At 51.7% G+C, this 26472-nt stretch overlaps 1 protein-coding gene across 1 annotated transcript in view; it reads left to right on the plus strand.

The window, feature by feature from the left end:
* BEAN1 (brain expressed associated with NEDD4 1) overlaps positions 1-26472 on the plus strand; it is a 40897-nt gene that overhangs the window by 5344 nt on the left and 9081 nt on the right. Inside the window, exon 2 of the mRNA XM_032612437.1 lies at positions 3584-3690. Within this exon, the coding sequence (XP_032468328.1) occupies positions 3666-3690 (25 nt within the window). The 5' untranslated portion in view covers positions 3584-3665. The remainder of the gene's footprint in view (positions 1-3583; positions 3691-26472) is intronic.

Genomic DNA, 26472 nt, shown 5'->3' on the forward strand with positions numbered 1-26472 from the left:
TTTTTTTTTTGGCCACGCCACGTGGCATACGGGATCTTAGTTCCCAGACCAGGGTTCAAACTCGAGCCCCCTGCATTGGGAACAGGGAGTCTTACCTGGGCCGGCAGGGAAGTCCCAATAAAGTATTTTTAAATTAAGGTATGTACATTGTTTTTTTGAAAAAATGTCTACTGCAAACCTAACAGACTATAGTATAGGGTGAACCTAACTTTGATATGCACTGGGACACCAAAAAAATCGTGTGACTCGCTGTATTGCGGTGGTCCGGAGCCTCCCACCAAACCGCAATATCTCCGAGGTATGCCTGTAATGACATCTACCCGCACTTGCCAAGGAATGTTTTTCTCCATTAGGGAAACCATCAGCTGGGTCCCAGACTAAAGACCCGCCTCCCTCATTTCTGAGACTCCTTTCTGTGTCAACTGTAAAATGGGGATTTGTTTTGAGATCCAATGGGCTGAGCAGGCGCTGCATAGACCGTGGCCCATCCCGGAGGCCAGCCCCTGCGCGGCCCTGCCCCGTCTGCCGTGGACCCCGGTGAAGCTCAACCCTCCAGTCTGGGTGCCTCTGCCGCGCATGCGCTGACCGTCCTGTCCCCGCTGTTACCTGGCCGCCTCCGCCAGGGATACGGCGCCAGTCCACTAACCACAGGCTCACTGATCGAGATCAGAGTGTCGCAGTGGCTACAGAAAGGAGGTATTCCGGGAGCAGGGACGTGAAGCAAAGTGGGAGTGACGTGGACTCGCCGCCCACCATTCAGCCACTTCAGAACCTGGAATACCGCAGCCCGCCGGCCCGCCCTCCAGTTTCCAGCCAGACAATCCAGTCGGAGATGAGTCACAGGCAGGGACACGCCTCGCCTCAGATGCTGGGTGCTGAGTGAGGCGGGCGTGGGGGGGGAGACGTGACCTGGTGTCAGATCTCTGTGGGGTGGCCCTGCAGTAACCAAGGGGCACTGTGGGGGGGGGGCGGTGACAGATTCCGTCCCTGCATTGCTCCTCCTCCACCTCTTCTCTCTGGGTGACTTCCGGTGGGTTATCATGTCACGGAGCCTATGAGTTTTCTCATTTGCAAAATGAAACTGTTACCTACTTCGGGGCACCTGTTGCAGTAATTTCAGTGATCTTAACTGGCACACGCAGGTGTTTGGTGAACATGAGCCACCCTGAAAGCCGGCATGCCCAGAACATCTCCACATACGGAAATGTCTACCTGACCCATGGCCAAACCTGCCGGCCCCCTGCCAGCCTCCTGGCCACCTGGGAACCTAACACGCTGTCCACCAAACACCCAAACTGACCATGGAAAACGATACGTAACGCAAGGCTTTTTGGTGCCCCCTGCCCTGGGAGGTCATCTCTCACCTCCCCACACCCTACAAAACCCCAGCCTTCATCTCAGTGTCACAAGGCCCAGTGGGAGGAAAGAGGGGGTACAGGGGGCCTCTAGGAGAAGCAGGACCTTGGGGACAACTGCTTGAAGTGTTGGAGCTGGTCAGCACCCTCCATGGCATCAGGTGCCACCAGGATAGCCTTACAGTAAGTGTACATTCAGCGTGCATTTACTAAGCACTAACACTATGCCAAGTCACTAGAGAGGGAAACAGCCCTGGAACTGTGGAGGTTGGCGTGGAAGCCAGGACATTTTCCTGAGGGCACGGGAGGCTGTGGAAGACTTTTCATCAAGTGACATAATCCATTTTGCCTTTAAGAAAGACCTCTCTGGAAGAAGCACAAGAGATGACCTGACTTACATCCTCCTCCAGACTCACACGCGGCCACAGTGCACACCAGCACACCCGCAGAAATGAACACAGACACAGACACACGTACACACATGTATTTTTAGAAAGCACAGATCCCAGGCCCTGAGATGCTCTGTGAGTTTTCTGGTGTGAAATCACAGTTCCCCAAGCAGCCTGCCACGCTGGTTCTACCAGGCCTGGGGAGATCACATCCTACCTTCACTTCCCCCATCGGAACTCTCAACTGGGTTTCTATGGGGACTGGGAGTGGGTGTCAGGCCAGCCTGGGGTTCACACCAGGACAGGCTGAGCTGGAAGACGCCACCTGAAGAGGGATTCCCAGGTCAGCAGCAGTCACGGCCCCTCAGGCAGCAGAATGAACGTTTTGCACCCACACACCTCCTGCCATGGGCTTTCCGTACATAACCCCCGTCCTCACGGCAGGTCAAGTGTCCTTACCCTGCTTTCCCCAGGAAAACACTGCACCTCAGAGAGGTGAAGTGCTTTGTCCAAAGTCACACTGCCAGGAAGTGGCAGAGTTGATACTAGCACTCAGGAATCGGACTTCTGAGCTCAGGCTCTCCAAAGATAGGTGTTTGATTTGTTTGTTAAATAGAATAATCAGTTATTAGTGTAGTTTGGCCAATTGGCCCCGTCAAAACAGGGGACCCATTTGGAGAAAAAAAAAATATGATAAAAGGGATCCCTGGAAGAGAAAAGGGTGGGACCTCTGGACCCGCCTCTTACAGAAAAGTTCTGTCCACAATGATATCATCCCCAGGATCAGGGAAGCCGAATGTCCCCTGGGACCTAGAGGGGCCAGGCTCTTCTCCCATTGGCTTGTGACTGACAGCTTCCCCTGCAAGTACCTGCTCGGCTCCACATCCATCCAAAGGTGCAGTTTGGTTTCTGCAAGTGAAGTGACCGCACTCCCTAGAAATAAGAACTGTAACTCCCTAATATTCCCATAGCCTCCTGTCACCTGGGGACATACCAGGAGAGACTGAATCAGTTCAGATCTCCAGCAGCATGGGAAGACGGATTACTTTCTGAAAATGTCTCCTCCATTGCAAATGGGTGTTAGAGTGACCTGGCAGTCCTTTGCTGCACAGACATCCTGACACCTGGGTGTTCACTTGGGGGTACAGGGGGAATTGGGGAAGAGACAGTTTCATTCTCTAGGTCCTTATTTCTGAATTGGTAATTTAATATATTAGGTGCCTTTTAAGGGAGTGTGCTGGCTGACAGTGTGGGCTTTGGAGTCAAACAGACCTGGGTTCTAGTCCCAGCCTGTAATTAGAAGCTGTATGACCCTGGAAAGCTTCATAACCTCTCTGAGCCTCAACTGCCTTATTTATAAAATGAGAATGAAAAGAGCAGAGCATCTTCCTCTTAAAACTGTTGTGGTGATGATGATGATGATAAGGTTTGAGCTAGGCATCTATGAATTCCCTTCCAAAGCCAGCTGTGGGACCTTAAACTAGTCCCTCACCCTCTCCAGTTCTCAGTTTCCCCTTCTGTGAAATGAGGACATTGAACTGATCTTTAAGGGTCTTTCCAGCCCTGACAGTTATAAGATTCTCAAGGGTCCACCCAGGAGAGAGATTCCCCCCTTCCACTGACTACTGAGAACCTAGCACACATTTGTGCCACCCCTGCCCAGAACCCCCATATGTGCTGCAGCCCAGAGCCCTCCAGGCCCTCACTCAGACTAGGCCCATGCTCTCAAAGTCACCATCCTCTCCCCAGAGGTTGACAGCCCAGGGTACACGAGCGCCCTGCAGGGTCAGTAGGTGCTGTATGGACGCCCCCATCACCTGCCTGTTTGTGTCTCTGCAGGTGAGCGGAGGGTCCTTCCCTGCGAGAAGTCAGAGCTGTGCACGTGGGCAGGCTGGCTCCGCTGTTCTGCTCCAAGGATTACATGTCCTTCAAACGCCCCTGCCCCTGTAAGTCTCCTCCCCACATCTTCCCATGAACCAGGGCCAGGTGAGGGCAGAGTCAGGACTGCAGAAAATGTCTCTAGGATGTTTGGCCAGAGAGCTCCAGGGGTCTGATCAGGGTGTGATGTGATATGACGGATGGGGGGAGGGCAACACAGAAGACTCCTGACATCTGCAAGAGACATCTCACTTTGCGAATCCCTCTGTATGAGCACTTCCCAAAGTGTGGTTCAGGGTTCCTCCAAGGGATATTAATGGGGTTACTATTTTTTTAATTCCACGGTCAAGTGAGTGTGGGAAACGGTGAGTGACAAGTCAAGTAGATTTTGCTGGACTTTTCAGAGCCTTTAATATGGTGCTGCTCCATAGGAAAGAGAAAGCCCAGTGATCTTCCCAAATCTAGTTGACCACAAGGAATGTCTCATGGCATGGGTGCTCCACAGAACACACTCCTTGGAGTTCAGTGTCCTAGAAAACCCTTCCTGGAGTAGCCCCACCATGCAGCCCCTCATTTACTAATTCATTTCCATCTAATGAAGCCATAGATGATTTTGCCCATAACATTCTTCTCATGGCTCCCTGATGCCCACGCATCTAGACGACGGACACAACCAGGTGTACCCCGGGGCTCCAGGTCACAGCCCCTAGGGCTCACTGCCCTTGTTGTCATCAGCCCCACCCTCACCGACGCATGCTGCCACCCTCACCCCGGAGTCGCCTTCACCCCTCCCCCGGGCAGCCACCTGCTTCCTCCCGTGATGTCCCCTGAACCCCTCAAGCCACCATCATTGGCTGCAGTTTGGGAGGACGTGCGGAACCTCCTCATCCCTTCTGCGTGGTGAGGCGGGACTGTGAGTCTGTGAGTTCAGGGCCCCCACCTTAGCCTCCCTCTACTTGTCATCTTCCTTCGGCCTGCTCACCAGTGTCTGTTCAAATTTGCGCCATTGGTTATGTGTCCCGAATCGTGGGGTTGGGGGCCTCTCTTGCATATAGTCGAAATCCCAACTGTCAATTGTTTGAACATCAAAGGGCTGCTGTAGCCGGGGTGGGGAGAGCTGGCCCGCCCATCTGGGAGCGATCATCCCCAGGTGGGCCGGGGGGGGGGCAAGGTGGCAATGGGTTCACTGTACAGTGGTGTTCAGGGGGCGGGGGAGCCCAGCCTGGCTGCTGGCTGCGTGGGTACCGAGGAGGGCATAGGTCAAGAGTGATAAGCTTTCTGACAGGTAGGACAAGCTCAATGAGTTACTGTTACTGTTGTCACCACGGCTGCTGTTGTGGCATAATCAGGTGGCAAAGCCCCAGCGCAAGGCCAGGTGGGAAGGCTGCCACAGGGGGAGCAGGTCGGAGCCCAGGGACACCTGCCCCACAGAGCGTCAGGGTGGCTGTGCCCTCACTCCTGGGAGCAGCCGGCAGTGGAGAAGGCTGGGGCTGCTGAGTGCAGAGGGCTTTCCAGAACCTTCTGGGCTCAAGCCAGGCCCTTCGGAGCCCCGCCCATCTGCACTAATAGGGGCTGACACCCCAGGACAGGGCTTTGTGCATCCAGCTCCTGGGGACTCCAGGGTATGGTCAGGGGTATTCTGGGCTGGTCAGAAGCAGTTCCTGCATGTCTCTGAATTCCCCTCTCCCCTCACCGCCCCGCCCCACAGCGACAGGCCCAGCGCCTAGCATGCAGTAGGCACTCAACGTTTGTTGAATAAATAAATGCACAGTCAGACACTGGATGAGGTGCTGGAGGGGGAGAAGCTGAAGCGCCTGACTCTGCCACCAGATTCTCTCTGTGGCTTTGGCCAGCCCGTCCTCATCTCTAAAATGAAGGGGACTGAGGCCAGTGGGTTCCAGGAGCTCAGGGCAACTGTGAGGCTCCGTGGAGGGTGAGGGGAGCCCAGGCAGGCAGAACCCAGGAGCCCCACCACCCACTGCTTCAGCCAGAGCAGCTCTGCTAACATCTACAGGTTGGGGTCTATTCAGATTTCAATTGGAGAAGGGTGTCCCAGGCAACGGCAGGTTGGGTCCCATGGGGTTGTCCAGGCCCACCCCTTCCTCCATCATCTCTCCCCTTCTCTGCCGGATTCTTCTCCTCAGACTCTTTACCTTTTCTCTGCACTTGTTTAAGAAGTGCTCACAGCACCCCTTTCAGCACCCTTAGTCTGCTTCAGTCTGGCTCCTCCAACCCCACACCAACACCACATCGGCATCTGTGTCACTAAGTCCATCCCAGAGTTCTCAGCTGCATCTGACGCTGTTGGTCACATCAGTCTTCTAGGTAACTCCTCCACCGAGGAGTTCCTGACTCTGAGCCCTCAGGTCCTCCTCCAGCCCCTCTGGCTCCCTGGGCTCTGACCATCCATTCCTGGTCTCCTTTGGTGCTGGAGGTGGGTGGATTCTTCCCGCACCTGCCCTGGGATGCTGGGTCCCCCAAGACTCCAATCCTGCTGGCCTTCTCACCCCAAACACTTCAGACCATTTCATCCTCACTCTGCTCTCAACTGCAGCATCCAGGCCGGCAGCTTCCCGGCTCTCTCCCAGCCCAGTTCTGCCTGAGCTTCTGATTCCTTCTGCCTTCTGCTGCCTGGCTCCCCTGGGCAGCCCCCGTCTCCACTGCTCAAACACAGCCTGTCCCAGACTGAGCTCCTTGTCTTCCCCTCCACGCTGGCTTGCTTGATTTTGCCGTCTTGGTTTAGGATACTACCATCACCACCACTCAGTTCTTCAGGCCAGAAACCTGGGAGTGACCGTCAATTCCCCTCCAACACACCCATCATTGCCAACTGCCCAAGGAGACCCCGGGGTTTCCAAACTGGGTCAACAGATCTCCCTTCTGACTCCCCCCCATCCGGGCCCCTCCTCAGAGCCAACCTGGAAATTGCTGCCTCCCTAGATGTTTACGGAACAAACCAGACAAGTGAGCAAATCGAGGCGAAGCAGATGTCTTATGGGCGGCCTCCTGGGCTCGCAGACCAGAGGCCTTCACGCAGGCTCTGGAAGGGATGCAGAACCACAAGGGCCCCAGACATCCACATACACCCGACCCGGAGCAACGAGGGATGCAGCCGGAAGTCCAAAGAGGGCCCTGCCGTGGACACACACCCTCTTCTTTTAGCACCTCCTTTCCCGCTCTGTGAATTTAGACACCGACCAGGGAATCCTTGAACCTTCTTAGCTCACAAAATCATCTTGCTCAGTGCATGCAAAGATGCCAAAGACCATTAAAACCTGGAACACTTAGGACAGGAATCACAGCTTGTTCCCGTTTCGGTTTCCACGCCCCTACACCCTGCCGATCGAGAAGGGCAAAAGGGAAAGTCCCCAGAAGGAAAAACAAGCCCTAGAGTTTCCCAAGCAAGACCCATCTCCTAGGAGTGAGAGTTCACGAGGTCAGGGAGAGTCAGCAGGGAACGTGGATCCAGGGCAGGGAGGAGTAGGGCGATGGGCAGGCGTCTGCCCAGTACCCACAGATTCAGACACTGGGTGAAGTGGGACCATCCACTGGCCTCTCAGGAGCTGGGCAGCCATGAAGCAGACCAGGCTGGGCCCACTCCTCCCAGGCCCTACCACATCCCCGGCCCCATCTTACCTTCCGAGCATCTCAGCTCATCTCGGCGCCTCGCAGAGACAGCCCCAGCAGAACTCCATGCCCCTCCGCCCAGTCAAGCTGATGAAAAGACTAAAGCAGGGAGAGGCGGCAAGAACAGGGGAGGGGAAGCCCTGAGGGTTCTGGCCACAAGGCTGCAGGAGGGAAGTCTGGTCGTCTCCCTGCAAGTGCAGGCCTGTGAGCCATTTCCAGCCGTAAGCACTGAGTGAGGAGGACCAGCCTGGCGCCTCAGAGAGGCTGGAGGCGTGGGAGCCTCCTCCATCTGGCCCCAGCTGGGCAGGGCAGCCCAGGATCCCCCCAGGACCCAGGCTCCAAGAACAGATGCTTCACAACCTCTTCTTCGCCACCAGCACATGGCAGCTCCACAGAGCTCCCTGTGAGGTGGAGGTGGCCTCAACAGACGGCTCTGGGGGAGGAGGGGCTTCGGGGCCGCAGGGGAGACTGAGCCTGTAGCCAAGCAGGAAAGAGAGCCACAGAGAAATCAGGTGGGGCTTGTCTCTGCTAAGCTCACAGGCTGCCCACAGGGCTGGAAGGAATCGCAGCCTGCAAAAGTCTCTGGATGGGCTTGACTCTCCCTCAGCGTTGGTGTGATGTGATAGACAGTGCCTGAGTTCGAGTGCAACATGGCACTGACACTAACAGCTGTGTGATCTGGAGCAAGCTACTTAATGTCTAGAAACCTCAATTTGCTCATCTGTAAAATGGAAATAGTCATAATAGCCTTTTGGTTTGATGCCCAGATGTGGTGTACCACAAGGAGCATCTAGCTTGGTGCCAGGCACTGAGAAGATGCTCAAGAAACTTGCAAGTCTTGTCTTTTGACCACCCTCTCTCTACACAGCTTAATATGACCCAAGTCTTTGGTAACAGAATGCGGGAAATGAGGAGAGATGGGGACTTTGGAGATGAATCCGGGGTTTGGACCGGACACTCCTGTTTTCTGCTCTGCTCATTGTAACTGTTACCTCTGCAGAGACTTCGCTGTCAACAGAAGGAAGGACTTGAAAGCTAGGAGGGCAAATGATGGGGCGCACACTGCAATTTACCACTTCTCTGCCCAGAGCAGACATTGCTAATCAACTGCAGTGCTCTTTCCCACTGAGCCCGAATGCAACCTCAGACTCCCTCTGAACACATGCAGGCACTACCCAATAATCATTAGCCTGTGAGATGAAACCTTTGTCCATTCCTTGCTGAGGTCTGATTTTAGAATGGGCAAGGGAATAGAAGGAGTGACTTCGGCTGGCCATGTCTCTCTGAGCCTCAGTTTCCTCATCTGTAAACTGGAAGTTGAAAGGACTGTCCACCTCAAGAGGGCTGCTCTGAGGATCAATGAAGTACCACAGGTAAAGGGCTTACAAGGCCTTACGATCATTTCTTTATGTGGCCTTCTTGCTTCCTAGAAGCGACTCTGCACAGGAGGGGTCAGTGTGGCCATTTCAGGCCTGAGGAAACTGAAGCTCAAGGACGTGAAGAAGCTAGTCTAGGTGACACAGCTGGAAAATGGTGGGGGTCAGGGATACACCCCAGCTGAGTCTTTCCAGGGCTCAATTTTGGATAATCTGCAGCTGGACAAAAAGGGTAGCGTCAAGTCCGCTCCTTCACCCCCACCCCTTGAGTGGAGAGTCCATTCTGCAACCCCATAAACATCCTGGCTGCCCCTCCTCAGAGTTCTCTGGTTGAGCTCAGCATCTGACAGCTAATCTGTTTTAAAGGCACGATCGTTTTATATTAGAGTCCTTGGCAAGCGGGCGTCAACCTCAGCTTGAGTGCTTCATGTAGTACTAATAACAGTAGCAGTAGCCCCAGCTTTTGCAGAGCACTCTTTGCTGGCAGAGTTTCTGCACTTCCCCGTCCCCTGGCAGTGGGCTCCCTGGGTGACCTCATCCACCTCATGGTACTGAGCAGCTTCCATACACTGACGGTCCCCAAATTTACATCTCCAGCTCCAGACTCTCCCTGAACTCCAGACTCAGATATCCAACTGTCCACCCCATATCTCCACTCGGATGTCCACTCGGGTGTCTACAGCTTATCTCAGATAGAACATGTCAAAACCTTACATCTTGACTCAAAGACCCCACCCAAGCTGCCCGTCATCTTCCCCATCTCAGGAAATGGCAGCTCAGTCCTTCCATGTGCTCAAGCCCCAAACTTTCTCAGTTTTTACTGCTCTCCTTCTCATCTACCCCCAAACCAATTAATCTGAAAATCCTAACAGTTTCACTTTCAAATCTGACCCCATCTTGCCACCTCCACCTCTAAGCCCCAGGACCATCGTCATCACCTGTACCACTGTCCTAGCCTCCTAACTGGCCTCTCTGCCCCCCTCTTGTCCCCCTCCGGCCCATTCTGCCACAACCCTGGGAGCATGGAAAAGGGAAGGATCTAGAGACTGAGTCTTGGGTTGGTTTCTGTATCTAGAAATCTTGCCAAGGAAAGCACGACCCCCAGAGCTGTCACCCACAGCACCCCAAAGTCAAGTACACTGGAGAGGACTGACCTGCAAACAGCGATGTGTAAGGACACTGCCATTTCTCTGCCAAGGGCTACCCTAGATTGGCTACCCCTCCTGCACCTGGAACTGTGCCCAGGGTGATTAGGAAAGGCTGGTCTTCCACCACAGAAGTGTGCAGGCCTGCACACTTCCCAGACAGGAGAGAGAGGCCCCAAGAGAGAAGTCACATGCCCCATGGACCCAGGGGCTACCGACGGAGGAGACAGGTTTCAAAAGCAGGGCTTCCAGGCCCAAGCCCAGGGCACTGGCCACACTAGTCCCTCTGAGAGCTTGATACATTTTCACCTCCTAGAGTTCCTTCTATTTGCTTCTCTCTGCATTTAAGAACCGTATCCTCCATTAGCCCCCAAACCATCAGCTTCTAAGGGCTGCTCCCTCTTCCCACCTGACCCCACCTAGCCTACGTGTCCATAGGTGACCTCCTGGCCTTGCTTGAGAGAGAGTCACTCCAGAGCTTTCCCCTGCCCATCCGCCAGGGCCTTCAGCCACTGCATGATGTTTGTCTCCCCTAGGAATGTGGCTAAAGCTGGGGATGTAGTCTAATACAGTAAAAACAGCAAGAGCTGAAAGACGCAGGTTCAAAAAACCATTGGAGCAAATGTATTTATATCATCCAAGCCTCCGTTTATTCAGCTATGAAATGGGATTATGAGACCCAGTTTCCAGGGTGACTGAGAGTTTGGTGAGCACATAGACACTCAGTAAGAGTTTGTTCTATCTTTCACCTCTGGCTCTTGCATCCCACAACAAGAGCTGCAGAACTCACTCGGTCTTCCCTGCAGGGTCCTCCCAAGACCGTTCCAAGGGGAGATCACGTGTTCCCTCTCCCTTCCCAGCCAGCCCCAGGCTGGTGTTGAAACACAGCATGGCATGCTTGGCCACCTTCATCTGACAGGCTCTAATCAGGGGCCAGCCAGATGCCAGCCGTTCACCAGATCCCATCACAGGCACACAACGGGACAATGCAAGAAAATGTGTTCTCCCTACCTTGTAGACTGGATGTAAGAGGTCCTTTGCTGACCCTTTAGGACTTACCCTGGGACTCTACCCCAACTGCCTCACACCAGAGGTGGAGAAACTGAGATGCAGATTGGGGACTGGACCAGGTCACCCAGCGTGTTTGTGGCTGAAACTCTGATGCTCCCAGCCTGACTCCACATAAAGTGCTCCTTCCACATGGAGCCTGCTCCCCTCTTCTCAGTGAAGATGCAGAAAAAGAGCAGCCCTCTTTTGAAAGCGAAACTGTGACAAAAGCCACGTCTTTTTTTTTTAACAATAAAGACATTTATTATTTCCGCATAGGGAGGGAAGTCCTGAGATGGAACAGCTTTAGGGTTCTCAATTTCAGTGGTCAAGGATGGACATCATTAAGGACCCAGGTTCTTTCCATCTTCTTGCACCAACATTTTCTGCATTGCAAGATGATCCCCGTCAGGGACTTCCCTGGTGGTCCAGTGGCTAAAACTCCGCGCTCCCAATGCAGGGAATCTGGGTTCAATCCCTGGTCAGGGAACTAGATCCCACATGCAGCAACTAAGAGTTCACATACCACAACTGAAGATCCCGCATGCAGCAACAAAGATCCTGTCTGCCGCAACTAAGACCCAGCACAGCCAAATAAATAAATATTAAAAAAAAAAAAAAGATGGCCCCATCAACCCAGGCAGTGATGCAACTTTTCCCAGAAGTCCCCCAGCACACCACCCCCATGTCTTATTGGCCAGAATTTAGTCACATGTCCACCCCTAAGCCAATCATACTGAGGGCATGGTAATACAAAGACTGGCTTACCAAGCCAGTCTTTAAAAGGACAAGGGTTGTTAGAACATAGTCCCCCCTCAGTCTAACATGGGGGCAGTGGACAGTCAGACTAGCAAACCCTTTCCCTCCTGCCTACTCAGTCCTTCCCCTCTGGTCCCCAAGACTCCAGGAGGACCTGTGAAAGTTAGGAGTGAGAACTGAACTGAGGAATTCCTTTTCTGGGGATTCTCTGGGGTTGGTTTTTTGTTTGTTTAGTAGAGATACCAGCTCACAAGAGTGAATACTTAAATATTCAGGAGATTCATGGCCCGTTTAATCACTGGTAGCCAGCCTGAAATCCATCATGATGGGAGTATTTACACCATGGAAATTGGCAACCAACACTACAAATCAGGGATTTTTCTTTCTTTTTTTTTTCCTGGAAAGCTGGTTTGCCAGCGCACCACTGTATAAAACACACACACAGGAAGGGGCACAAATCGTTAGTGTACAACTCAATGAATCTTCACAAACTAAGCACACTCAGGTCAAGAAACACGTCATAAGCTGCATCCCAGAACATCTACCATGTGCTCTTCCAGTCACTACCCCATGCCCAGGTCAACTACTGTCCTGACTTCTGTCACCATATATTAGTTTTGCCTGTTTTTGACCTTTATATGTTTGGAATCATACAGGATGTTCTCTTTTGTTTCTGGCTTCTTTTGATCAACATTCCATGGTGAGATTCAACCACAGTATTGTATATAATTGTAGATCACTTATTCTCATCACCGTATAGTATTTCATTGTGTCAATATACCACAAATAACTTATCCATTCTACTTTAATGGACATCTGAGTAGTCTTCAGTTTGGGGCTATGAATGAATAGTGAACATTCTAGTAGAGTGCTGTCCAACAGAGCTTTCTGCAATAATGAAAATGTTCTGTATCTTCACTGCCCAATATGATAGCCACAACCCATGTGCAGCTATTGAGCCCTTGAAATGTAGCTAGTGCAAATGAGGAACTGAATTTTTTTAAGTATACTTGATTTACAATATTGTATTAGTTTCAGGTGTACAGCATAGCGATTCAGTATTTTTGCATTATAGGTTATTACCAGATAATAAGTATAATTCCCTGTATCATACAGTATATCCTTGTTGCTCATCTATTTTATGTATAGTAGTTTGTATCTGTTAATCCCATATCCCTAATTTGTCCCTCTCCCCTTCCTTCTCTCCTTTGATAACCACGTTTGTTTTCTATGAGTCTATTTTGCATATACATTCATTTATTTTTTAGATTCTACATATAAGTGATATGATATAGTATTTGTCTTTCTCTGTCTTACTTATTTCACTAAGCGTAATGTTCTCTAGGTCCATCCACATTGTTACAAATGGCAGTATTTCATTCTTTTTATGGCAGAGTAATATTCCATTGTATATATACCACATCTTCTTAATCCAACTGTCTGTTGATGGGCACCTTGGGTTGCTTCCATGTCTTGGCTATTATAGTGCTGCTACGAACACTGGGTGCATAAATCTTTTTGAATTAGTGTTTTCATTTTTTCCAGATACATACTCAGGAGTGGAACTGCTGGATTATATGGTAGTTCTATTTGCAGTTTTTTAAGGAACATCATACCGTGTTCCATAGTGACTGCACCAACTTACATTGCCAGCAACAGTGTACATGGGCTCCCTTTTCTCCACATCCTCTCCAACATTTGTTATTTGTGGTCCTTTTGATGACAGCCATTCTGACAGGAGTGAGGTGATACCTCATTGTGGTTTTGATTTGCATTTCTGTAATAATTAGTAATGTTGAGCATCTTTTCTTGTGCCTGTTAGCCATCTCTATGTCTTCTTTGGAAAAAACGTCTATTCAAGTCTTCTGCCCATTTTTTGACTGGATTTTTTTTAATATTGAGCAGTATGAGCTGTTAGTGTATTTTGGACATTAATCCCTTGTTGGTATCATCATTTTCCAATATTTTCTCCCATCCTGTAGGGTGTCTTTTCATTTGTTGATGGTTTCTTTTGCTGTGCAAAAGCTTTTAAGTTTAATTAGGTCCCATTTGTTTAATTTGTTTTTATGTCTTTTGCCTTAGGAAACTGATCCAAGGAAATATTGCTCCAAATTATGTCAAAGAGTGTCCTGCCTATGTCCTCTCCTAGAGTTTTATGGTTTCATGTCTTACGTGTAGGTCTTTAAACCCTTTTAAAGTTTATTTTTGTAGTATATAGTGTGAGGGAATGTTCTAATCTCACTGTTTTATATGTGGCTGTCCAGTTTTCCCAGCACCACTTGTTAAAGACGCTGTCTCTTCTCCATTGTGTATTCTTGCCCCTTTTGTCAGACTGATTAACCACAGGTGTGTGGGTTTATTTCTAGGTTCTCTTTTCTGTTCCATTGATCTATGTGTCTGTTTTTGTGCCAATACCATGCTGTTTTTTATTACTGTAACTTTGTAGTATAGTCTGGAATTTGGCAGGGTTATACCTCCAGCTTTGTTTTTTGGTGGTTTTTTGTTTGTTTGTATTTAATTTTATTGGAGTATAGTTGATTTACAATGTTGTGTTAGTTTCAGGTGTACAGCAAAGTGATTCAATTATATATATATATACATATATTCATTCTTTTTTAGATTCTTTTCTCATATAGGTTATCACAGAATACTGAGTAGAGTTCCCTGTGCTATACAGTAGGTCCTTGTTGGTTATCTATCTTAGATATAGTAGTGTGTGTATCTGCCAGTTTTGTTCTTTTTTCTCAGGACTGCTGTGGCAATTTGGGGTCTTTTATGGCTCCACATAAGTTTTAGGATTATTTGTTCTAGCTCTGTGAAAAATGTCCTGGGTATTCTGATAGGGACTGCATTAAATCTATAGATTTCTTTGGATAGTATGACATTTTAATAACATTAATTCTTCCAATCTAGGAGCATGGGATATCTTTCTATTTCTTTAAATCACCTTCAATTTTGAGAAACTGAATTTTAATTTAATTTTCATTAATTTAAGTAGCTACATGCGGCTAGTGGCTACCATACTGGACAGCACTGTTCTAGTACATGACTTTTGGTGAACATACTGATGCATTTCTGTTGGAGAATTCATTCTGCCCAGGAGTGGAATTTCTGGGTTATAGGACATGCATGTGTTTCGCTTTAATAGATAGAGCTAAACAGTTTTCCAGAGTGGCTGTACCAATCCACACTCCTAACATCAATATATGATAGCTCTAGTTGCCCGACATCCTCACCAATGCTTGGCGTTGTCTGGATTTTTTCACTTTAGCCATTCTGCTAGACAGTAGAGATATTACCTTGTGGTTTCATTTGAATTTCTCTGGTGATTAAGTACAGTGTATTTAACACCTTGGATGTCCTCTTTTGTGAAGTGATTGTTTAAGCCTTTTGGCCACTTTTTCATTGGGTCTTTTTATTACTGATTTCTAGGCGTTCTTTATATATTCTGACTACCAGTCCTGTGTTGAATATATTATTGCAAAAATCTTCTCCCTCTTTGTGGACTGCTTTTTGACTCTTATAATCATGTCTTTGGATTCACAGATGTTCTTAAACTTTTATATATAGACTATCTATTCTTGTATATAATTTGCTTTATGCATATTTAACTTCAAAATTTACAGAAAATAAACCGATATGGAGCACACAGTTAGGGGACACCCTCTTGTACTCCTTAGGAGCAAAGGATTCTATTGCCGCACTTCAGAGAATACATTTCTACAAATGTGAAAGCCAAGGTGGGCACCTTTTAAGTTGGATGGCAGCCTTGTTAAAGGGTTTTTGTCTATTACTGAAATTTCAGGTTTTAGGTTAAATGAAACTTAAAGGACTGCTCGTGAAACAATTTAAACTTTTTTAAAAATCTCTCATTTTTTTCAAGATAAAAAAGTACCTCTAACACTAAAATACTGACAGTGATCCCAATAGCTTAAGTGCTGTTATAGTACGCGTGGCTACTACACATGCACAGCATGTCACCAACACTGTCTAAACAGTAAGAATCACAGCACTGTGACACAGTGGCTCTCCTTATCCTTGCGAGCGAACAGGATGATCAATTACACCTGAGTGACATTAGTGCACAGGCGTATCTACCAAGTGTAAAATCCAGTTATCTAAAACAACATGACTCTCAGATTCCCAGACAGTACGTTATTTCTGAGTTTGTATATTCAGAAACCTGTGGGTTGTTCCTTAAATTCTTTTACAATAGGAATTACATTGAGCATTAAAAACACTGAACTAAGTAATGTAACCACCAGAGCGGGTGAAGTTCAGTGTCTGGTTTAACAACCGTTTACTATCATTTCAAAATCAATTTCTGCTCAATCCTAGCACAGCCAGCATTTCTCCTGCAGTGACACTTATTTTTAAATGCACAAGAATGAAAGGCCCAGCTATACACCACTGCCTTATTACAAGAGCCACGGGGAAGGCGAGCTGATGAAACACACACAAGAGAGAAACGCGCACAGCATCATCCCTTTGTTCAACACTGGCTTTGATTTAGAGTAGAATGCAAAAAACATATTATAAAAACAGAATGAGGACCTGTTTCTAAGTGTAGTAGGTAACCAAGAACTATACTTCCACTGCAAAAATCTTTATAGGATTCAAGCACTAAAGTGACACTAGTACTGAAACATAGGTAATCAGAAGTAGCAAAGGCACTGGTAATATGAGTCATCATCAAAAGACAGCCCGGGTAAATATCACACATTTCCTGTCAGCTGCTGCTAAGACTTGCATTTTTCGAACTGAAAAGGAATACTGTGGGTCTTTTTACTTATCAATTATTTGAAGAAAGGCTGTCTTAGGTCCCCTCACTGAACATGAGGCCTAGGTTACCAAATCAGTTTTCCTATATCATCACAAGACGTATTATACTCAGTTGATACTGTTTGACATTGAATTGCTATAATTGATGGTATGGCTACTGTCTTGGGTCTCCCGCAAAGAACAAACCTACTGGAGTAAAACAGCTAATTGTGCAAAAATGGAGGATCCCATAAGGATGTGGAAGAAGGACACTTCTGTGTCTCGGGATCTATTATCTGGTTCCAGGCACCTGTACAGATTCCTCCCTGAGAAACATTTACCGGTGTCCTGAGGCAGGTTACAAATTATTTAGAAAGTCTTTCAAAACTTTCCCCTTGCTCCAGCCATGGCCTTGACCCTGTTCACATCTCCGTCCCTGTGACCCCTGCCCACCTAGAAGCCCAATCTCCCACCAAAGATCTTTATTTTAATATAGTCCAACTTACCCATTTTTCTCATGGTTAGTACCTTTGTATCCTGTTTAAACAACCCAAGGTCATAAAGATGTTCTACAGTGTTTTCCATTTGGAGCTTTACTGTTTTACCTTTCACATTTAACACTATGTCTAGGAGTGTTTTTAAATATTTTAAGGCTTAATTGTCATATATTGAGCACCTACTGTGTGCCAAGCATCCTGCCAGGCAGTGTGCTTTGATTAGTTCAAAGAAATTGCTGCTCCCATTGTACAAATGAAGTGATAGAAGCTTAGAGGGGTAAACTGCTCCGAGGGCACCACCTGCAAGAGGCAGGGCCAAGATGTGAACCCACGACTGTCTGTCTTACTTAGCCAGATCGTAGGACCAGATGAAGGTCAGCTCTGGTGGAGGAGCTCTGGGCTTCCTCCTGCCCTGAGGAAGGTGGCTGAGGAGTCATCCTTCTCCCAGAGGACACGAGGACCATGCACCGTCTCAGGATACTGAATGTTGGTGAATAAAAGGCCTTAGGACTGGGGCCGGTTTGCCCCAGCTCAGGGCTGCAAAGCAATCTTGGAGGTGGGCGTAGGGGTCCAGGGCTTGTCCCCAAACACTGCATAATGTTTTTAGAAACCCACATTCCCTGAACCGCACGCTGAGAAACAATTCCAAAGCTCCACGGCTCAGTGTGATGGTGTCAGTCATTTGAGATCATCAGAATATATCATGGACAAGAAGTATCTATCTTTGCCTGGTCTACTAGTTTTTCTCATCCTACCTACTAAAGTGACATGTTAATTGATCTCCTGGTCTTAAACCATTCTGGCATTCCTGGAATAAGTACTTTCTACTTATGAGATATATATACATATATATATATATATATATATTTTTTTTTTTTTTTTTTTGTGGTACGCGGGCCTCTCGCTGTTGTGGCCTCTCCCGTTGCGGAGCACAGGCTCCAGACACGCAGGCTCAGCGGCCGTGGCTCACGGGCCCAGCCGCTCCGCGGCATGTGGAATCCTCCCGGACCGGGGCACGAACCCGTGTCCCCTCCATCCGCAGGCGGACTCTCAACCACTGCGCCACCAGGGAAGCCCGACATATTATTTTTAATACACTGCTGCCCTGGTGCTGGTTTCCCACATGCCCTTGTATTCTAGGAGTTGAGGGAACCACTGTGGAGCAGGGGACAAAATCCCATCACCTCTAACATGTTCCAGAATCAGAACCCACAAAAGCAAATGGCCAAAACAAAACCCAAGGAAGATAGTACTTGGGATGGGGACTTGGCCACCGTGGCCCAAGAACATACCTTTAGGCTGGTCCAGCTTGTGGTGGGATAGCTGAGGATAATTTGCTGCTTTCACGAATTTAACACTGTACATATCAATTATTCATGAACTTCTTGGCAAGTCCACATTGTAGTAAGTGGTCATTTTTCAAAGCCACGATTTTGGGTCTCATAATGCAAAACTGGGATGTGATAGCTAATCCCCTAGCTGATGGGCGGGCCAAGCCAGCCCCTGCTCCCAGGCACAGTGACTGCTGGTGTTATAAAAGCTTGCGTTCTCTCCGGAAAATAGCCTAAGAGCCAACTCTAGGTGGGGACAAAAGAGGAGAGAAAATGAGTACAGGGCCATTGATGATTCTAGCAAGGAAAGGAAGAGTTTGGTGTGGGTTCAAGCAGAAAGTCTAATTCTGCCATGGCTTGGTTCCATAATGTCAGCCAGTTTACCACTTCCTCTGCAGAAATAGGGAAAAGCGGTTTGTGACACTGTTTCAATGGGTTTTCCAGCCAACAAATAAATTGTTCATTAAACCAGAGATAAAACCTTAGTGAATGATGACAAGATGGTAAACTTAGGGAGTTTGGCTACGTAAACGTACATGTGAGTTAATTTTGGTGAGTTTATTTAAGTGGCAGAATCTATCTCAATAGTGGAATAAATCACTTTCATCTTATATTTATAGAATTATGAAAGGCCTGTGGGTGGTCACTTATATTTTTCCAGTTATATTTTAATGCAGTGGCTGAAAATCTTCCACTTCGCAATGGAGCACTCTCCGATTAACTCTGATGTGTAAAACTGAGGGAAGCAGAGCTACTCTGCATGCCGTGAGAGCAGAGAACTCCATGCTGTACCAAGACTTTCCCTCTCAGCACTGGGGCACCTGTGTGGGAACTCTTGCTTTCCACGGTTTGAGAGGTTCATTTTAGTGGATTCATATACATGTTCCTAGTGCCTAGCATGTGTCCAGGCATAGAATAAGCACTTAGTGAGTATTGGTGAGTGGATGGATAGGTGGGTAGATGGATGGATGATTGAATACATGGATGGATAGATTATTGAATATATGGATGGATGCATGGCTGATCAAGTGGATCCTGAATACATGCCTAGGTAGATAAACACATTAGGAGAGTGAGTGACTTTATGGAGGACTAATTAATAGGTGGATGACTTCACATTCCAATCCTCCTTTTCACTATAACCTGCCCCACCTGTAATGCCACAAATGGCCAAGTAAAACGTGTCAGGGCCTTGACATACCATTAGCTGACCCCTTATAGAGCTACATCCCATTGTAAGAAGAATACTGAACACCAAGCAGCCTCTTCCTCATCCCCATATCCCAGTGTTCAGGGGACATCCCACAGCCTCACCCCAGGAGCACCTCCTCCTTTCCTGAGCTCTGTTGGGACCTTACCCTCTGTACTTCTGCCCAGGCCCCTTCCTCCCTCCCCTGATCTTGTTCTTCTGGTTCATCCTTCAAGACCCAGCCCCTCTGTGTGGATATGTCCCTGACCTGTTCCCGGTACTCTGACTCTCTCCATCACAGTCTCCTGGTAACTAGGTGATATCACCAAGTGGGCTGAGAGGCTGCCCAAAACAGAAGGGGAGGGGACTCAGAAGTGCCCAAGCAAGTGAGCCTGCCCTGCCACGTCCCCTGCGCCAATCCCTGCTGGGAGGCTGAGACCAGCCATTGGTGAGCAGAGGGAAGACGGTGCCTGAATCCTGTTCCCCAGATTCCCTCCAATGACCTCAAGGCCTCACCCTAGTGGCTTCAGCAGTAGAGAAAGAGGTGAACTACTGAGGCCAGACTTGCCAGGCAAGTAGACCTATGACAAATGTTTTTAGAATTTTTGGTGACAGGAACCATCAGTCAGATCTCAGTCCTTGCCCACCCCCCCTCCCTCTAGCCAGCGTCTCCGAAGGTGTGGGCAGGTCTGGAGGCCTAAAGATGCTGGCTCAGCACCTCCACTGTCGGTGCCCTTTCTTTGTCAGTGCTCCCTGGTGGCTTCAGCCTGCAAAGAGCACTTGCCTGAACCGAGACAGAGTGACTGCACAGCTGCCCACACACTACAGTCAGCAAGGAGTCAGTAGTGATGGTCTGCTTCAGCTTCCCTGCCCTGCACGTTCCCCACTGTTTCCCAGCCTGCAGCCAGCCCTGACCCCATCCCCCGACGCAAGCCTGAATCTCATTGCCTCGCCCATTGTGTTCACCTGGCTCCCACCTCCTCCCCACCATTTCAGACCCCTTCACCCACCCTGCAGTTAGAACGGCTCAAGAATAAGCGTCTTTAAGCGTCTTTCAGGCGGATAGCGACCAGGTCCCGAGTGGGCAGAGGACAAACCCACTCTACAGCGAGTGAGTGGTAGAACCAGGAATGGAGGCCCGTTCTCCTGCCTCCACCTCCACCGCACCCAACTCTCTTCCCCTGCTCTGGACCCTAGTACATGGATTATCAGACACACCTGGGTTTAAATCCCAGCTCTGCCACAAAACCAGGTGGTCAAACTTCAGCTCACCAAGATTCAGTGTCCTATAAATGCGGGTGACGATGGTTCCGCACAAAGAGGGGGCAAGCGCCAGACCCGGCCCCACACCCAGGCCGCGGTCATGCAGGGCCTCTGACCCACCTGTGGTTCCCAGTCCCAGCCTGGAGCAGAGGTCTGGAGGCGCGAGAGCTGGCTTCTGCCTGGCACAGTGGAGGCCCACGGATACAGGCACCATCCCAGCCCCGAAAGGGACCTTGGGACCCCATCCACAGAGTGGGGAGAGCACCAGCTGAGGCCTGCTCAAAGGACGTCAGCTTGGCAAGGTGGAAGAACTCTCCTCAGGAGCAGCTGCCATCAAACGCTTTCAGCTGAGCCCGGCTCCACGCTCCAAGTGCGGGCTTGCGGGCTTCCCCCACGCTCCACCCTCCACCCTCCACGCTCCCTGCTCCACCCTCCACGCTCCACGCTCCACCCTCCACGCTCCACGCTCCTCGCTCCACCCTCCACGCTCCTCGCTCCATCCTCCACGCTCCAACCTCCACGCTCCACGCTCCACCCTCCACGCTCCAACCTCCACGCTCCTCGCTCCACCCTCCATGCTCCAACCTCCACGCTCCTCACTCCACCCTCCACGCTCCTCGCTCCACGCTCCACCCTCCACGCTCCACCCTCCACGCTCCTCGCTCCACCCTCCACGCTCCACGCTCCACCCTCCACGCTCCTCGCTCCACCCTCCACGCTCCTCGCTCCACCCTCCACGCTCCTCGCTCCACCCTCCACGCTCCACCCTCCACGCTCCTCACTCCACCCTCCACGCTCCTCGCTCCACCCTCCACGCTCCTCGCTCCACCCTCCACGCTCCACCCTCCACGCTCCTCGCCCCACCCTCCACGCTCCCTGCTCCACCCTCCACGCTCCTCACTCCACCCTCCACGCTCCTCACTCCACCCTCCACGCTCCCTGCTCCACCCTCCACGCTCCTCGCTCCACCCTCCACGCTCCTCGCTCCACCCTCCACGCCCCCTGCTCCACCCTCCACGCTCCTCACCCCACCCTCCACGCCCCCTGCTCCACCCTCCACGCTCCAACCTCCACGCTCCTCACTCCACCCTCCACGCTCCTCGCTCCACCCTCTACGCTCCCTGCTCCACCCTCCACGCTCCAACCTCCACGCTCCTCACTCCACCCTCCTCGCTCCACGCTCCCTGCTCCACCCTCCACGTTCCACCCTCCACGCTCCTCACTCCACCCTCCACGCTCCTCGCCCCACCCTCCACGCTCCTCACCCCACACTCCACGCTCCCTGCTCCACCCTCCACGCTCCACCCTCCACGCTCCTCGCTCCACCCTCCACGCTCCCTGCTCCACCCTCCACGCTCCAACCTCCACGCTCCTCACTCCACCCTCCTCGCTCCACCCTCCACGCTCCCTGCTCCACCCTCCACGCTCCACCCTCCACGCTCCTCACTCCACCCTCCCTGCTCCACCCTCCACGCTCCAACCTCCACGCTCCTCACTCCACCCTCCACGCTCCACCCTCCACGCTCCTCACTCCACCCTCCACGCTCCTCGCCCCACCCTCCACGCTCCTCACCACGCACTCCACGCTCCCTGCTCCACGCTCCTCGCTCCACCCTCCACGCTCCACCCTCCACGCCCCCTGCTCCACCCTCCACGCTCCACCCTCCACGCTCCTCGCTCCACCCTCCACGCTCCCTGCTCCACCCTCCACGCTCCACCCTCCACGCTCCTCGCTCCACCCTCCACACTCCACCCTCCACGCTCCAACCTCCACGCTCCTCACTCCACCCTCCTCGCTCCACCCTCCACGCTCCAACCTCCACGCTCCTCACTCCACCCTCCTCGCTCCACGCTCCCTGCTCCACCCTCCTCGCTCCACCCTCCACGCCCCCTGCTCCACCCTCCACGCTCCACCCTCCACGCTCCTCGCTCCACCCTCCACGCTCCCTGCTCCACCCTCCACGCTCCACCCTCCACGCTCCTCGCTCCACCCTCCACACTCCACCCTCCACGCTCCAACCTCCACGCTCCTCACTCCACCCTCCTCGCTCCACCCTCCACGCTCCAACCTCCACGCTCCTCACTCCACCCTCCTCGCTCCACGCTCCCTGCTCCACCCTCCTCGCTCCACCCTCCACGCCCCCTGCTCCACCCTCCACGCTCCAACCTCCACGCTCCTCACTCCACCCTCCTCGCTCCACCCTCCACGCTCCTCGCTCCACCCTCCACGCCCCCTGCTCCACCCTCCACGCTCCAACCTCCACGCTCCTCACTCCACCCTCCACGCTCCTCGCTCCACCCTCCACGCTCCCTGCTCCACCCTCCACGCTCCAACCTCCACGCTCCTCACTCCACCCTCCTCGCTCCACCCTCCACGCTCCCTGCTCCACCCTCCACGCTCCACCCTCCACGCTCCTTACTCCACCCTCCACGCTCCTCGCCCCACCCTCCACGCTCCTCACCACACACTCCACGCTCCCTGCTCCACCCTCCACGCTCCTCGCTCCACCCTCCACGCTCCCTGCTCCACCCTCCACGCTCCCTGCTCCACCCTCCACGCCCCCTGCTCCACCCTCCACGCCCCCTGCTCCACGCTCCACCCTCCACGCTCCTCGCTCCACCCTCCACGCTCCCTGCTCCACCCTCCACGCTCCTCGCTCCACCCTCCACGCTCCACCCTCCTCGCTCCACCCTCCACACTCCACGCTCCACCCTCCGCCCTCCTCGCTCCACGCTCCACCCTCCACGCTCCCTGCTCCACCCTCCACGCTCCACGCTCACGTGGACCCTCACAGCAGCCTACTCGCTGGTGTCCCCCCACCCAGCGTCCAGTTCTGCAGCCAGAGGGCGCTCTTAAAACACTGTGACCGCGCCCCTTCATGTCTCCTCTCTACCCTTGAGATAAAAGACAGTCTATTGATTTGACCTTCATGGCGGGGCCCTGCCAGCCCTTCAGAACTCAGCAATGTTCTTTCAGCTGATGATATACCTTCACCCTGAGTAAGACGTAGGTCGTGGCCTACTTTGACTACATGTTAAGGTGGCCCAGAAAAAGCAAAGCACCGTTTTAGGGAGAGAAAAATTTTACTTTAGCAAGATCCCAGAAACATGAGCGCCAGTGCACAGTGCCTGGTAGCCACAGAGTAGCATCTTGGCTAACAGCATGGGGCTTTGGCTCCCACTGACCCGGGTCCCTCTGTGGGCTGAGTGACATTGGACAGATAACCTGTCTGAAGCCCAGTTTCTCCACCTGTTAATTGGAGATCCCATCATGGACCATCATAAGAATTAAATAACACAGTGCATGAAAAGGACCCAGCACGGTGAATGACACACAGTAGGTGTCCAGGAGATGATAGCTACTCATGCTGTATGCGGAGGGAGGGCCGCATCTCAGGGATGACCTAGTATCTTGAGGTACAATTTCCTCTTGATCATCAGCACCTTTGTAGAAGCTGCTTGGGAAGAAAGTCTAGGATAGGGGCAAAGCTTGCCTTACCCTCCGTCCTTTCCACAGCTGGTGCAGGGGGAGAGCAAGGCAGAGCGGTGGGAAAGGGGGCTAGCATCGTGTTGTTTCTCTGCGGTCATTTTTATCTTATTGATAAAGTGGACCCTGAATTTGGAAATTGGAAGTTTCCCTCATAATTTAAAGCAGCACCTACCTCCGCCGGTCGCAGGGACTGGAAGATCAACTTCCCCCTGGCCATGCAGGCGGACGCCTGCACCAACTGGCTCCATCTGCAGGCATGGGTGTTGCCATCTCCACACCTGGCTGGTGATGAGCCTGGCACTGCTACGAGAGCGAGGTTCTCATTTGCTGCTGAAGCAGGGAGAGGGAGAGGCGTCTTCAGGGTGACCCCATGGGACTGGCACCCCCGCAGCAGTTTCTGCGTGCTGAGCAGGGCAGGCATGCACACACAAATCCAACCCTAGGTTCTCATTCTGGGCACCTCCAGCCTTGCCATGGCCAGCTTTCTGGTAGCACATCTGCCTTGGACCGTGGGGTGACCAGTACATCCCAAACCATCGCAGCAGCTGGAACAGACCGAACAGGACAGTTGAGAGCAGTGTGGACCCCATACACTCCTACCGTCCCCAAGGAGGGCTGCTGTCTCTGACATTCCCAAGCCCTGCCATTGGCTTCAAAGGTGAGAGGAAGAGGGTGACGTTGGTTGGATGGCCAGCTGGCTTGTACTTTATCAGAGAGAATACGGTAGCGGAATGACCACTGGCTCAGCTCTAGTCCAAGCCAAAGCCTGGTCATTGGCTCAGGAGTGAAAGCACGGCGGACTAGATGAGTGGTGGCCAAAAGCCTGTCCCCTGACCAGGGTACCCTCTGTGTGAAGTACTATGTTGAAAAGGATGCTGCGGCTGCCTCCTGGGCCAACAGGAAGGGAATGATGATCAGCTAGCCATATACTGGCTATATATGATTGTGGTGGGTTACTTAATACCTTTGAGCCTCCGTATTCTCACCTATAAAATGGGGAGAACATAGCTTCAGGGATGAAGTGAGCTCTCAGCACAGAACCTACACATAGTGGGGGCTCTCAAAACAGTGGTCTGTGTTTGGCCCTCAAAGAATCCCAGAAATCTGCTTACCCTGGCATTTTCATATTAGAGGGTCAGGAAGCACGCATACTCAGCCAAAGCCCAAGGGAAGCTCCCTCTCCCCAGTGAAGGCACCTGCAGGGGAGCAGCTTCCAATGAACTTCAGCGAGCAAAGGCTTGGCTCTCAGGCTAGGATGACATTCTGGTCCAGGCAGTAGGGCCTCGAGGCCAGCCCCTCCTAATGAAGGTCAGTAGGCTGCAAGAGCCACCAGCATGGGCCGGAACTGCTGGCAGGGCACGTTCATAGCTCAGGCAAAGGCCCCAAGTTCATGCTTCACCTACCTGTCCCTGACATGGGCTGAGTGTGGGAGAGGCTTTTGGAGATGGTGCTGGGAAGGGATGGGAAGGTACAGGAAGCCACGGTTGAGTTTCTACCTTCTGATTTGCATGAGTCCATGCCCTCACCTGGGAACAAAGCCCTCCTACAACTACCCAGGGAGGTAACCATCCACACTCCACTTGATTACCACTCAAGACAGAGACCTCATTCCCCGGAGGCAGCTCAGGGCCTCCCTGCCACTTCCCCATCTGGTCTCAAGGCTGCAGCCACTCACTCAGTACGTGGCTTGGGCACCTTTGGTGAGCCCAGGCCCAGTGCTGAGCTTGAGGACACAGAAAGCGATCAAACACAAGCCCTGGAAACCGTGCATAATCATATGTGACAAATGCAGAACAGGGACTGGGACACAGGCTCTGGGAGGAGACAGGGGGACCGCTTTCAGAACAGGGCCCAGGAAAGCTTGCCCCTGACCCTGTGGCTCACTGAGTATCTGAAGCTGGCTCCCTATGGCTGTCCAGAGATGGGACCTGCACCCTCAGGAAGGGCTCATGCCTGGGGCAGGGGACAATGGAGAGTGAGCTCGGGACTCTGAAGCTTGGGCCTGAGCTCTCACTTGGCCCAACCACAGAGTGACTGAGTGACCATGGGCTGGAGCCGAGCATCAGTCCACACATCTATAAAAGGGGAAAACCACATCCCTGCCCAGCTGAGTGGGAGGGAATTAAGGGGCAGTCACGGACGCTCCCTAACGTGGTGCTGGCTCTCCCTGAGCGAGGCAGCAAGTGCCCATGGATGGTCCTGGCTGATTCCTACCCTTCCCTGGGACCCCAGCCCCCAGGGCTCTATCATCTTATCTTATGGGAGGACAAAGCCATCATGGGCCCCAGAAGCTTCCTTTAGTAGGGTTCTCAGGGACCCACCATACCATACCCCTTCCTAGAAGCCCCTTCCCACCTCTCTGCAC

Source organism: Phocoena sinus, chromosome 19 (assembly GCF_008692025.1).
Source record: "Phocoena sinus isolate mPhoSin1 chromosome 19, mPhoSin1.pri, whole genome shotgun sequence".
NCBI lineage: Eukaryota > Metazoa > Chordata > Mammalia > Artiodactyla > Phocoenidae > Phocoena > Phocoena sinus.